The 14,635-nt window shown below is 46.1% G+C and overlaps 1 protein-coding gene across 5 annotated transcripts in view; it reads left to right on the top strand.

The window, feature by feature from the left end:
* Positions 1–14,635, top strand: part of HECW2 (HECT, C2 and WW domain containing E3 ubiquitin protein ligase 2) — a 421,352-nt gene that overhangs the window by 222,319 nt on the left and 184,398 nt on the right. For all 5 annotated transcript variants that reach the window (XM_082262150.1, XM_082262151.1, XM_082262148.1 and 2 more), the window contains one exon: positions 10,665–10,759. In XM_082262150.1, coding sequence (XP_082118276.1) covers positions 10,665–10,759 — 95 coding nt within the window. The remainder of the gene's footprint in view (positions 1–10,664; positions 10,760–14,635) is intronic.

Here is a 14,635-nt window from a genome sequence, read left to right as displayed (position 1 = left end):
ACCTTTTGGTGACTCTTTCCCAGCATTTCTGTTCGATAATAGTTCTCACTCTTCAGTGTGTAGCTTGGCTCAAGTATGGACATCAACTGCTTAAATCCTGAGTCAGACACCATTGTAAATGGCTTGTTATCAGTGACAATCATCTCTGTGATTACTCTGTCCAGCAGTTGGGATCTTCCATCTGAATCTAGACTGTGACACATGTTTTTTTTTCAGAAACATATCTGTTATTGTTGCCTGGGATAGTGGAGGAGGTATTTCAAAATCACATTGATATTCATTTTGTTTTTTTCTGTGCTGCATGATATAATTCAATATGATGAACTCTTAGATGGGCCCAAAGATTTGACATATTTTTGTTTTTTTCTTATGTTGTTTGTACATGTGTTGCACACTGCTGCTTTTCCTGGAGAAAGTCGAGACGAGAAATAGTCCCAGACCACACTTTTACTTTTTCTCTCCTCATTCATCTCCATTTCAATTTGAAAGACACAAAAAAGATTTAAAAAATGGCTTGCTGAAGTTGCTGGCAACCTGTTGTGGGTTGCTTGCTGGCACCCTGTTGTGGGTTGGTGGCTGACACCTGGCAGTGTAGGTTGCTTGCTGTCACCCTGTTGGGGGTTGGTGGCTGACGCCTGGCAGTGTGGGTTGCTTGCTGGCACCCTGTTGTTGGTTGGTGGCTGACGCCTGGCAGTGTGGGTTGCTTGTTGGCACCCTGTTGTGGGTTTGGATGGCTGACGCCTGGCAGTGAGGGTGGGTTGGTGCCGGTGGCACCCTGTTGTGGGTTGGTGGCTGACGCCTGGCAATGTGGGTGGCTTGCTTGCTGGCACCCTGTTGTGGGTGGCTTGCTGGAACACTGTGGTGGCCGGGTGGCTGCCTTGGTGTCATCCTGGTGTGGGTGGCTTGGCTGGCTTGCTGGAACACTGTGATGGGTGGCTGGCTTGGTGTCACCCTGTTGTGTGGATGGCTGGCTTGGTGTCACTCACTCACCCTGGTCTGTTGTGGGTCGGATGGCTGGCGGCTGGCATCCTGTGGTGGGTGGAGTGAATTGCTGATATTGCATCTATAACTCGTCTGGTTTGGTCTGAGGCCTGCCTGGTGGGGACAAAACCCGCCTGGTCTGGGTGTCTATAACGAGCCAAAAACAAGTTCATGTGTGCTGCCAGAACCTTTGTCAAGATTTTTGAAAAAAGGTGTTTTTAATGTTTTTTTTTTTTATATCTATACAAAAATGTTTTGCTTTTCATTTCTATTATAAACTGAATGGGTTATTTTACAAGGTGATTGTTTACCATCACTTTACGAAACCATCTTTGCTTACAAAATTGTCAGGACTTTAACAGTACCACAAAAGATAAAACATAAAATATCACATTTGTTTTGTACACATGTTAAAAACAGCTGTGTGGTTTGTTAAAAAAGAGAACAATTACATATAGAAATTACCTATTATAGATACATCTGTTATCTCATGCAACCATTACATTAAATGGTGTTTTTCCCATGGTCCTTATGAGAAAAAGACAAGCACTAACATTATGTTCTGAAATCGTAAAAAGATATATCAAAATCACACAATTACAAAGGCTTACTGTATAAATACATAGCCTCATTATATTGCAACAGATGTGTATCATACCTGTTGTAAATTAGTAGATTAATCATAAAAACACAATTAAACTATCCGACAACAACTGCAACAGCGTGGGAAGAATGGATCCAGAAGGCCTCAATTAATTTATTAGGCCACGAGAAAATTGATTCTAATAGAAGAATCACTTCAAATGGTGTGCTGAAAAGGGGAGGGAGGGAAAATGGGTATGATAATATCTGTGTATTTTTAAAAAACATATAAGTCTAGAGTGGAAATAATTACACGATTGTATAACAAGTATTAATATAAACTATATTATCCAAAGTATTGGGATGCCTGTCTTTACATGCACATGAACTTTAATGGCATCCCAGTCTTAGTCCGTAGGGTTCAATATTGAGTTGGCCCACCCTTTGCAGCTATATAACAGCTTCAACTCTTCTGGGAAGGCACAAGGTTTAGGAGTGTGTCTATGGGATTGTTTGATCATTCTTCCAGAAGCGCATTTATGAGGTCAGGCACTGATGTTGGAGAGAAGTCCTGGCTCGCAGTCTCCACTCTTATTCATCCCAAAGGTGTTCTATTTGGTTAAGGTCAGGGCCAGGCCAGTCATATTCCTTCAACCCAAACTCACTCATCCATGTGTTTATGGACCTTGCTTTGTGCACTAGTCCAAACCATTTGGTAGAGGGGGGGGGGATTTTAATGTGGGATTGTTTTTCAGTTTAGTTCCAGTAAAGGGAGCTCCTAAGGAGTCAGCATACCAAGACATTTTGGACAATTTCATGCTCCCAACTTTGTGGGAACAGTTTGGGAATAGCCCCTTCCTGTTCCAACATGACTGCGCACCAGTGCATAAATACGGTCAATAAAGACATGGACGAGCGGGTTTGGGGTGGAGGAACTTGACTGGCCTGCACAAAGTCCGGACCTTAATTCGATAGAACACCTTTGGAATGAATTAGAGCAGAAACTGTGAGCCAGGCCTTCATGTGATCAAATATATTAAAGTATAACTAAAGGCAAAACTTTTTTTTTAGTTTTGGATAGAGTGGAGAGGGATTAGAGCCCCTGTCAATTTTTAGTGCTGTCTATGTCCCTGTTAAAGAGATTCACTCTCTTTATTTGTCCTGTTTACCATTATCATTGAAAGTAAAAGTAGAAGAAAACCCCACACTTTGTGTTGTCCCCAGAAAAGTAATAGATGGGAAATCTTCCAACGGGGGACACTAGTTTTTGTGACCTGGGAGTCCCCAAGAAATTCCTTTACTTTGCAGAGATTTCCTCTCACTTCCTGTTTGGCTATGGGACAGGAAGTGAAGAGAAATGTCCGCAATGAGACACAGATGGTGAAAGAAAAAAAAAAGGTTTTGCCCATAGTTCTACTTTAAAGCATTGTCCTAGCAAGATTGGAACATGAAAAAGAAAATGCCTCTATAATAATGGAAATAGAGACAATAAAAACAAAAATGAAAAAATAGAACCAGAATCCAGCCACTCATTCAGTTGCAATTGTATGCCGTTTACAATATTCAACACACATATTGACCAGATAGATACTGTAGATATTCTTCTTTCATAAATGAAGTTGTATCCCCAACAGGGGGTCCACAGTGTAAATAGGTAAATATTCAATACTTCTAGTCATCATTTAATCTGTAAACCGCTTGCCGACCGCCGCAAGTACATATACTGCGGCGGTCACTCCCGTGCAGGCAAAGTGACGTACCGGTACGTCACTCGCGTGCGAGCCAACAGGGGGCAAGTGCGCGCCGCCGGAGGCACGCTACCGCCCCCCCCCCCCGCTCGCTCACTGGGATCCCAGCGCGTGTGACCGGCAGACCCGATGTCCGCCGGTCACTCGCGATTGTCAGTTACAGAGGGAGAAAGGCAGGCGGCTAATGTAAACAAAGCTGCCTGTCATTCTCCCTTGTGTATCAGCAGAGATCATACGGTCCTGCTATGTAGGATCGTAGATCTCTGCTGTTACATGAAAAGCAACATCCCACAACAGTAAGAAACACGCCCCTAGGGACACACTTAACCCCTCCTTCTCCAATAAAGTTAACCCCTTCCCTGCCAGTGTAATTTTTACAGTAACAGTGCATATGTATAGCACTGATTACTGTAGTAATGTCAATGGTACCCCCAAAAATGTCAGTCAAGGGTCCGATCTGTCCGCTGCAATGTCGCAGTACCGCAAAAAAAATCGCAGATAGCTGCCATTACGCGTTAAAAAAAAAAAACAATAAAAATTACAAAAATCTTTCCCTTAGTTAGTAACGCAATAACTTTTGCGCAAACCAATCAATTTTTACCAAACATATGTAGCAGAAAACAAATTGGCCTAAAATGTTAAAAAATTTTGATTTTTACATTTTTTTGGGGAATTTCATATAAAAAAAAAATGTGAAAAATATTGTTATTTTTGCAAAATTGTTGCTAAATTGTTGCTCTTTTTTTGTTTATAGTGCATGATCAAAAAATCGCACAGGTGATCAAATACCACCAAAAGAAAGCTCTGTTTGTGGGAAAAAAAGGACATCAATTTCATTTGGGTACAGCGTCGCACGACCGCACAATTGTCCGTTAAAATCACGCAGTGCTGAATCGCAAAATACCCCCTTTCAGGAAGGGGGTAAAATCTTCCGGGGCTTAAGTGGTTAAGTAAACAAAACCTATCAAGGTATTCCGAAAGAAAATAAAAAAAAAAAAAAGGGAAGGAGGGCATCTATCAATAGAATCATATATACAGAGAACAGCAAATAAGCAATGCAAAGCTAGTGAGCTAAAAAAAGGTTTATAGCTCACAGCATTATTCAAGCCAAGAAATTGGTTGCCTCTTAACTGGTGAATCCACCTAGCTTGTTATGCTTTCATGTTCCATGTCTGCCAGTGGGGGACATGATTCTTGATGGCGGATACATGGTCATGTATAGGCTACCAGAAATGGCCTTTCGCTTTTCCCTCATAATAGCTACCGCACTCACGTGACATTAAAAATTGTCCATCTGCAATTTGCAAAATGTCTTGTCTGGTGGATTTGGCCACCCAGCAAGACATGCATTTTTACTGGTAATATAAATTGTCAATATGATGAAACGCCACATCTATAGGTGCCAAAGTATTTGCATCTATCATGTCCTCCCATTCTATCAAAATGGCTGCGTACAAGATGGTTTCTAATTGAATTGTTCCTATGATATACTCAGCATAATCTTTAATGCATTCTGTAACCTGTGGATCATCTTTGGTTTGGTCTTGCTGTCTAGTATATCTCAAATCAATTTGGCTGAATTAAATTAATTTGAGTCTTGATTCTAATTGTCATGGTAGAAAACTAGATCCTCCCTTTGATGGCTATTGGCACGTTGGTACACCTTCTTGAGAAGTTTTTCGAAAAATTATCAAGCAACCCGTCACTCTTTCTCATAAGGATGATGGGGAAAACACCATGTAAAATAATGGTTGAATGAGATAACAGATGAATCTGTAATAGGTTACTATATGTAATTGGTCTCTTTTTTTTAATAAACTACACAACTGTTTTTAACATTTGTACACATAAAATTTGATGTTTTATCAATAATCTTTTGTGGTACCGTTAAAGTCCTGATGTGCATTTCAGGCCTCCTCAGACTGTCCAGAGCACTGTGCAACATTTACAGGCCTCCTCAGACCACACTCCAGAGCACTGTGCATTACAGGCCTCCTCAGACCACTGTCCAGAGCACTGTGCAGCATTACAGGCCTCCTCAGACCACTGTCTATTGCACTGTGCATTACAGGCTTCCTCAGACGATTGTCCAGAGCACTGTGAACCATTACAGGCCTCCTTAGACCGTCCAAAGCACTCACTGTGCATTACAGGCCTCCTCAGACCATCCAGAGCATGTCGTTTGTTCAAACCTTAATACCATACATTTTAACAACATGTTATTAGATTTTTTTTTTTACTCCAAGAGGATATGAGTTTCAAAATTCTAGAGAGATGCTTAAATAATGCATTACAATTGACTCTTAGTCAACTAAAGTGTACTGAAATTTTAGTAGACTAAAATGTACTGCAGATTTTAGTAGACTAAATACAACTAAAACAATTGCAGGTTACTAAAATGTGACTAAAACTAAAATTCCATTTTAGTCAAAAGACTAAAAACTAAATCGAAATTTGATGCTAAAAGTAACACTGATTGACAACATATAATCCCTGTAAGGGTGTATGGAAGAGACCTCTGGAACCACTCTAGTTTTATGTGTTTCTCTAACATTTTTGCACTGTTTCCAGTGAGATGCAGTTTTCAGAACCTGGAAATGTTTCTGATCACTGCTGTCTATGAGGAATACTGCACTTCTCTGAATTCTTAAGCTCGCCATACATAGTTAGATTTTTTATTTGAATGTTTATAGAAAAACTGTTAGTCATTCTTTCTTGCCCTTATTGAGTCAACCAAATTTTGAGCCCATGTGGATGTTTCCTTAATGTTTTTATACATTTCCAGTAATGTCTTACTGATTCAATATGTTTGATATTATGCAATTGGCTATGATGCTGTTTATATACGATTGATGTAATGTTTTGGATCTGTCTATCCTGGAATAAATAAGATATTTAAAAAAAAAAGAAAATGCATATTTCTTTTTCGTTCATTGACAGACACAGCTCCTGATCTTCTTAGCCATTGGGTTATACTGCCCCCAACAGGAGTAAGACACTAGGCAGAAAAAAACTCTGGCTACGCCTATGGGCCTTTCCAGAGGGTACACTCCCTCCCTCTGCTTTAGGTTTTTTTTTGCCTAGTCAGGAGTATGAACCTAGTTCCTTGCTGGGATCTCTGGTCCTGGAAATTTTTTTCTTTTTAGATAGAAAATTTTCTCCTGTTTTTTTTCCTTCCTCTACAATCAACTGCCAGACTGGGTGACAGGCTGGATAATCTAGATCCAGTGGTCACCCCATTCTGGCCAGCGCACACAGACCTCAGCTCCGTGCTAGGTCGCCCGCGACATAGCCCCACCAGACAGGGGCTGACCTGCGAGTTAAACTTGCAGGGTCGCATATGACTGGGTCTCCGCCCGAGTCGCAGCGTTCCTCCTGGCCAACAGCCCCCCATTTTGATGGCGAGGGGTTCTATCTGGATTGATGCCTGCCTAGTCCCTGGTATGGTGAGTAGCTGCCCTCCCTCTCCCCCTGGAGGATTTTGGGGTGGTTGTGGGCCCCTCCTTGGGACGGTCGGACTTGCGGGTTTCCCTCCTTCTCAGGCACCCCCCTACAGCTGTCCCCCATCCTATCCCCCCTCCACTTAGGCTGGGGCTGTTTGGGTGGTCTGGTCCACCTCCGGGGGATCAGGGTGCTATGCTGGCGATAGGGGCGGGGGAGTGCACCGCAGGCGACCTGATGATTGGCTGTGCAGGGGGGTTGTACCTGGTGGAGGCTGCTGCCAGGGACACCCGTCTTGCCTGGGCCTATCCTTCTGGGAGCCTTGTGGTGCCGCCATTCTGCTGTAGCCTTGTGTGCTTAATGCACTGTGGCCATGTTTGTGTAGTCTGGCGGCCATTATGCGATGGTTTGCCATTGAAAATAGCAGCAGCCGTGACTGTGGAGCCCTGTGGGCGGCGTTTTTGGCGATGGGAACCCCTCCTCATACCCTGATGCTGACTCCTGGATCTTTGCACTTATTGTTCGCCGCACATGGATTTCAGATTATCCTGGTGGCTGCAGGTGCCTGTTTCTGCTGGGTGGTGAGTCTGGTGGGGTCCTCTCCATTTTGCGGAGGATCGCTTGGTGCTTTGTGCCTGGCTACGGATGGTGCTGCCGGCACGGTGGGGCTTGTCCCTTTGCAGTGTTTTACACTTTTTTGTGGGGTTCCCCTGGTGACTCATGGAGTCTTTGGAGCACATCTCCCTACCTGATCCCCTCTCTGAGGCTGCAGGGACCTCCGGGTCCCAACCATCCATCAATGCACTAGAGTAATTTGTGTCCTGGGTTGAGGGGCTTTCGGGTGATGGGCTAGCAAAAAGCGGCCCCTGCTTCATCTGCCTCGTCAGATCCTGAATCTGATTTGTTCGATGCGGACGTGGGTCACCCTGGTGGGTCTGCGACCATGCGCCCGGAATCCTCAGATAATGAGGTTGATTCCTCCACATCTGCAACCGCACACGAAAAGGTGCTGGTGGAAGCACTGATTGAATTTTTGCATAAGACTTTTTAAAGATGGAGGGCGCAGCTGCAGCTGCGATGGAGGTTCCCTTTTGGTACTCACAAGCCATCCAGCGATACCTCTATGAGGAGCCCCTTATTAAGAAGTAGACTCTTCCACCGGTGGTGGACCCTCTGGTTTCCAGATTAAACAAGGCAACTATGATTCCAGTTGAAGAGTCCCCGGCTGACAGGAAGGCGGAGGCGAAGGCTGTGGCCCGCAATATGTACACTCTGGCTAGTTCGGGACTCTGGCTGAGTGGGCTAAGCTTTTACGCCGTGACCTGGGGGGAGAACAGCACCCCCCTACCTTTGCTAAGCTGGTGGACCAGCTGGTTCAGGGGCTACAGTTTATCTGTGATGCCTCTTTGGATGCGGCTCCCCTAGTCACTAGGCTCTCAGCAGTTTCAGCAATGGCCCTTCGCCGTACTTGTGGACCAGACTTCTATAAAGGCCTTGACTGATCTTCCTTTTCAAGGAGATGGCCTGTTTGGAGCTACCCTGGATGACATCATTAAGGCTCTCACTGGGGGGGAAGAGTACCTTTCTTCCGCAGGCTATGAAGGGCAAGGACCCTCGTCGCAAACATGGCTCATCCTTCTTGGCTCATACGTTTTTTCGGCTCTCAGGGGCAACTGACAAGGAATCAAAGCCGTTCAGGGCCTCCTCTGGTGGATCCAAGTGAGCTTGATCTGGCAAGTTCAGAGTGGGCTCCGGACTGGCCTCGCCTGGCTTGGTACGCCGAATTGGTGCGGCTGGTAGCTGACGTTCCTTGGAAGCTTCCTCTCAGAGAGGATCTGCTGTCCCATTGATCTTCCATCCTGCTTTACAGTTGCTGGCTTTGACATCCTGGCTGTTGAATGCCAGGTGCTGATGGATAGAGGTTTGTCTGCATCGGTGATACCAACGCTATCAAAAGCTAGGAAATCTATTTGAGGTAGATCTACCATCGTACGTGGAAGTCATACATTGCGTGGTGTGAGTCTCTTGGGGTTCATCTTCGCTCTTTCTCGTGGCTCAGATCATGACCTTCCTTCAAGGGGGGGTTGAGCAGAAATTAGCCATGAGTACTATCAAGGGTCAGGTGTTGGCCTTAGTGGTCTTCTTTCAACGGCCCTTGGCCATATACTCCCTGGTATGTACTTATCTTCAGGGAGTTAAGCACTTAGCCCCTCCAGTGCGGTCTCCGTTGCTGCCTTGGGACCTCAATTTGGTGCTCTCAGAAGCCTCCAGAAGCCTCATTTTGAGAATATTCGGGAGATTCCCCTGCTTAGGCTGTCCTAGAAGGTGACCTTCTTGGTAGCTATCACCTCTGTGCGCAGGGTGTCGGGAATTGGCACCTTACTTGGTGATTCACCAAGATAAGGCCATTCTTCGCCCCCCTCAGTTGTTCCTTGTCTTTGATTTTTATTTGTGTCTCAGGCCAAAACATTCAAAGGAAATTGCTTTGCATGCCTTGGATGTGGTCAGGGCGATTAGGGTGTACCTTTCAGCTACAGAGTCTTTTAGGAAATAAGACTCGCTATTTATGCTTACGGAAGGCCTCGGAAAGGGTTGTCCACTTCCTCTGCGGCCATTTCTAGATGGATCAGACCGACGGTGATCCAGGTCTATTCCATTAGGGGTCAGGTTCCTCTTTTCCCTGTCAAGGTGCACTCTACTCGGACGCTCAGTGCCTCCTGGGCCTTCCATCATCAGGCGTCAGTGATGCAGGTTTGCAAAGCGGCCACCTGGTCATTGGTGCACACTTTCACAAAGTTCTATAAAGTAGATGTGTTGGCATCTGCGGATGCTTCATTTGGCTGCAAGTTGTTTAGTTGAGCTCCTGTTTACCTGGTTGGCTATAGTTAGCCTTAGGAATTTCCTTTTTGCTGTTTCCACCCCTCATGTTGAATACTGCTTTAGGATTTCCCAATGGTTAAGAAGATCAGGAATGGTGCCAGTCAATGAACAAAAGAGAAAATAGGTTTTTTGACTTACTGTAAAATCCATTTCTCTGATGTTCATTGACAGACACGGCACCCACCCCTCGGTGGAGTTGTAATTCTTCTGACACTGCTTGTAACAAAACTGAGTACCTATAGCAGAGGGAGGGAGTATACCCCCTGGGACTGCCCATAGGCGTAGCCAGACTTTTTTTTCTGCCTAGTGTCCTACTCCTGTAGGGGGCAGTATAACCCAATGGCTAGGAAGGTCAGGAGCTGTGTCTGTCAATGAACATCAGAGAAATAGATTTTTACGGTAAGTCAAAAATCCCATTTTTGCTTTTCTATTCATATAAATACTGTAAATTCAGTGTTTTTTATGGCTAAGTGCAGTAAAAATTGCAAACCGAAGAAATCCGCACAAGTGATAAAACGTGTCCATTGTGCCGATTCTTTTTTTGTTAGTAAAATCTTACTCTGTCCTGTCTATGCCACCACCGCTGCCGTAATCCTCTGGTGTGGCGAGGGATAATACAGTTAACAGGCTTCTATGAATAGAGCAGCTTGGCAAGAAGGGTGGGGGCATAGTTGGGCTCTCGTGATGAGAGCCTGGGACAGCCTGCTAGTTGTATTAACCACACTGTATTGGAAAAATACAGTCAGCAGGGGTGGGTGTATCAGGACGTAGGAAGATTTTCATTAACAGAAGAGTCAGAGCAGAATCAGCACAAGGGACACATTCTACTGACTGTATGTTATGTCCCTTTTGCTTATTTTTCTGTTTGTGCTTTTGGCTGCACTTAGGCTTTACCCTTTCATAAATATTAGTCTTTAGCTGTCCCATACTTAAAGTGAATAGGAATGTAAACTGTGTAATTGAAATAAGTATTGCCCATTTATATTTCTTTAGTTTTTTTTAGATAAATTACATTTTATTTTGTCTTTACAGCTGAAATTAAAATTTGTTTCAAGTATTACCATGGAATCAGTGGATCTTTGAGAGCTACAACACCCTGCATCACTGTGAAAAATCCATCTGCTATGGTATGTGTAATATGAACTTTGTCATGGTCGGGTACCTGTAAAAAAGCACCCCATTAACTATTCTCCCCACCTTTAGGGCTCTTTCACACGGGCGATCCGATCAGATCCGCCTGTCAGTTTTTTAGGCGGATCTGATCGGATCCTCCATGCAGCTCTATGTGGCAGCGGGTGTCAGCGGAGACACCTCCGCTGACATCCGCTGCCATCCGCATCCGATCCTGTGCGTGAAATCTGGACGGATGGAAACCCTATTTTTCCATCCGTTCAGTAATCGGAGCGGATCTGATGAGAGCGGACAAGCGGTCCGCTCTCATCCGATCCCCCATAGAGGGCAGCGGGTGCTGAGACACCTCCCTCTCCGCTCTGCAAGCGGAGACGGAGCTGTCATCCGCCGGCTCAGCGGGGATCACAGATCGATCCCCGCTGAGCAACACGGATCCGCCTACGGAGGCGGACCGTGTGAAAGAGCCCTTAACCTGAATAATCTATCGATTCAGTGCTGTGCCCAGCTGCAGCTCTTCCCTGCTCTCTTCCTGCTCTCACAAGCTATGCTGATAGCAAATACTGTGAGGTGGAAGCTGGGGATGCCGAGCCATGCTGTGTGTGTCTATGGCAGCATGAATTTTGAATCATTGAGTGTCCTCCATTCGGATACCTAACCGCTTGCAGACTTCCACTTTACATATACTGCAGCAGGGTGGCTATTTTGCACCATATAATGTACCTAGTACGGTAGTGCGGTTCGCTGCAGCCGCTGATTGGTCGCCGACGCCTGCCGATCGACTCTGGTAATTTCTGAAGAGAGCCCTGTACTTGTAAACAAACACAGAGCTCTCTTCTGACAGCAGCAAAGTGCCGTTTTTTTCTCCCTGCAAAGCAGGGAGTAAAAAGCGACACATTGCTTAGTAAAAACAGTACACAGCATACACATTAACACATTAAATATACAACTCATAATACATCAATATACATTTGTTGGTTTTCTTTTTGTTTTTTTTTTTTTGTTTTTTTACCAAAGACCTGTAGCAGAATACAATTTGGCCATAATGTATGAAGAAATTTTAAATTTTTTTATTAAATATGTTTTATGACAGAAATTAAAAAATATCAAAATATAATTTTTTTTGTTTATATCGCAAAAAAAAAAAAAAAAAAACAGTGGTGATCAAATATCACCTAAAGAAAGCTCTTTTTGTGTGAAAAAAGGACACAAATTTTGTTTGGGTACAGCACTGCATGACCGCGCAATTGTCAGTTAAAATAACGCAGTGCCGTATCACAAAACATGGCCTGGTCATGAAGGGGAGGGGGGGGGGCAATTTTCTGGACTTCAAGTGGTTAATATTTGTTTCTCTATCATTCATTGATGGACACAGTCTTCTGTTCTCAATAGCAGTAGGGTTATGCTGCCCCCAAAGGAGTAGGACACCAGGCTACTCCTTTGGGCAGTCCCAGGGGGGGGTATTCCCTCTCTCCGTGCTATAGGATATCAGTTTTAATTTGCGTAGTCAGGAGTAAGGACCTAGATCAGCCATGTCCAACCTGCGGCCCGGAACCACAGGCAATGCGGCACACTGCCCCCTGACAATTTTTTTTTTTGCTGGGGACAAAGGAAAGCAGGTCGGGGGCATGGCCACAGCGGCTTCCAACTAACTGTAGGCAGAGGCTGCCTCGGAAGGGATCATCCTCTAGTTGTGTTAAATTAGTGCTGGGGGGGCGGCAGTGCGGGAAGGGCGCGACGGTGTTTTATCGCTTATATACCTTAACTATAGTATATATTTTATATGTGGCCAGAGAAAATTTCTCTACACTCAATGTGGCCCAGAGAAGCCAAAAGGTTGGACACCTATGACCTAGATCCTTGCTGGGATCTCTGGTCCTGGCAAAAGTTTTTTTTTTTCTAGCTAGTTTTTTTTTTCTAGTTAGGTTTTTTTGATCAGATTTTTTTCCTGTGAGATCTACAAGCAACTATGCCTGATCTGGGCGACGGGCTTAATATATAGATCCAGTGGTCACCCCAGCTGACCAGCGTGCGTGCGCGCAGACCCCAGCGTTGCGATAGGTCGGCCGCGACATACTCCCACCGGACGGGGACTGGCCCTGAGAGTTAAACGTCTCGCTAGGTCGCATACGACCGGGTCTAGGCCCGAGTCGCAGCGTTCCTATTGGCTGACAGCCCCCTCCACACTTTGGCGGCGAGTGGTTTTGTCAGGAGATGGCGCTCGCCTGTTCCTGGTATGGTGAGTAAACTGTTCCCCCCTCTCCCCCTGGCGGGTTTTGGGGTGGACACAGGCTCCTCCTGGGACGGTCGGACCCTCACTTTCCCGGGTTCCCCTCTGTCCTGTCCCCCCTTCCCCCTCCACTCACTACTGGGGCTATGGGGCGATTGGAGCTACTCCTGGGGGCTGGGACCAAACTTAGGTCGACGGAGGGGGCAGGGGGGGGTGGCGCCGCTGGCAACCGGACGATCGATCGTGGGGGGGGATTCACCTGTCCCAGGGCCCCCTTCCTGTCGATCCCGTCCAGGAGGATGGGGGTTCCCCTCGAGGGCCCCTAGAAGCCCTGTAGGCCATGTGGGGCCGCCATTTTCCTACATCTGCTGAAAAGTTTGGCGGCCATCTTGGTACACCTGGCGCAGCCATTTTGCGGTGGATCTCATTGTAAATCAATAGCGGCCATGTTCTTGGAGTCCCCAGAGGCGTTTATTGTGGTGGCGGAGCCCCTTTCTATACCCTAGTGCTGACACTCAGGTTTTTCTGTAAGGATCGAGATCGCTGCAGACACGTGCTGCGCAGACGTTCTGGGCCTTACTGGTGCATCTTTGGTGCGGTGGTGAGTCTGGGGGGTCTCTCTCTCTCTCTGCTGGGGGTCTCTATGCATTCTGCCTGACCTGTTAGGGGCGCTATAACATGGTGGGGCGTTTAAAAAAAAATGTCAGCTTTTTGCTGCGGGGTTCCCCTGGTGCAACATGGGCCCTGCGGAACATTGTTCCCCATCTGACCCCCTCAAGAAGGCCCCAGGGCCCTCTGGATCCTAGCGAACCATAGATGCACTGTCGGCAGTCTTGGAATCCTTTGTGTCCCAGGTGGAGGTGGCCTGTAAAGGACGGGTGCCAAAAAAATGCCCCCCTCCTACCCCTGCCTCATCTGATGTCTCAGATTCTGAATCTGATTCAGCCACCGCAGAAGTGGTTCTCCCTGCCGGGTCTACTACCTCACGCCCTGTCTCCTCTGATGGTGATAATGACACCTCTCCCTCCACCACTGCGCAAGTAAAGGCGCTGGTGACCACACTAATTGTATCTGTGCGTGAGACCCTAAAAATGGAGGATGCAGCTGCGACTGAGACGCAGTTTGCTTTTGGCACTCACAAGCCATACAGAGTGGTTAAGGTTTTCCCCCTTCCCGCGTATTTTGACAACATGGTCAAAAAACAGTGGGATCGCCCAAAGCGTCCCCCTGGGGTGCCTAAGCATATTGCTAGGCGCTACCCCTTTGAGAAGTATCTTGTTAAAAAGTGGACTGTGCGACCTACGGTGGACCCTCCGGTCTCCAAGCTGAACAAAGCTACCATTATCTCAGTGGAGGATTCCCCGTCCTTTAAGGATCCAGCGGATAGAAAGGCGGAGTCTGTGGCCTGCAATATGTATACCCTGGCGGAGTCTGCGCTCAGACCGTTGTTTACTATTGCTCTTGTGTCACAAACTTTGACTGAATGGGCTAAATTACTACGCCGTGACCTGGAGGGGGTAAAACTTACCTCTGCCTTTGCAAAGCTGACAGACCAGTTGATTCAGGGGCTGCATTTTGTTTGCGATGCCTCGCTGGATGCGGCTCCAATATTGGCCCTACTGTCGGTTTCGACAGTGGACCTCCG

Source organism: Pelophylax lessonae, assembly GCF_965119305.1.
Source record: "Pelophylax lessonae genome assembly, chromosome: 6".
NCBI classification, from domain to species: Eukaryota; Metazoa; Chordata; class Amphibia; order Anura; family Ranidae; genus Pelophylax; species Pelophylax lessonae.
This window is presented reverse-complemented; position numbering and strand designations above follow the sequence as displayed.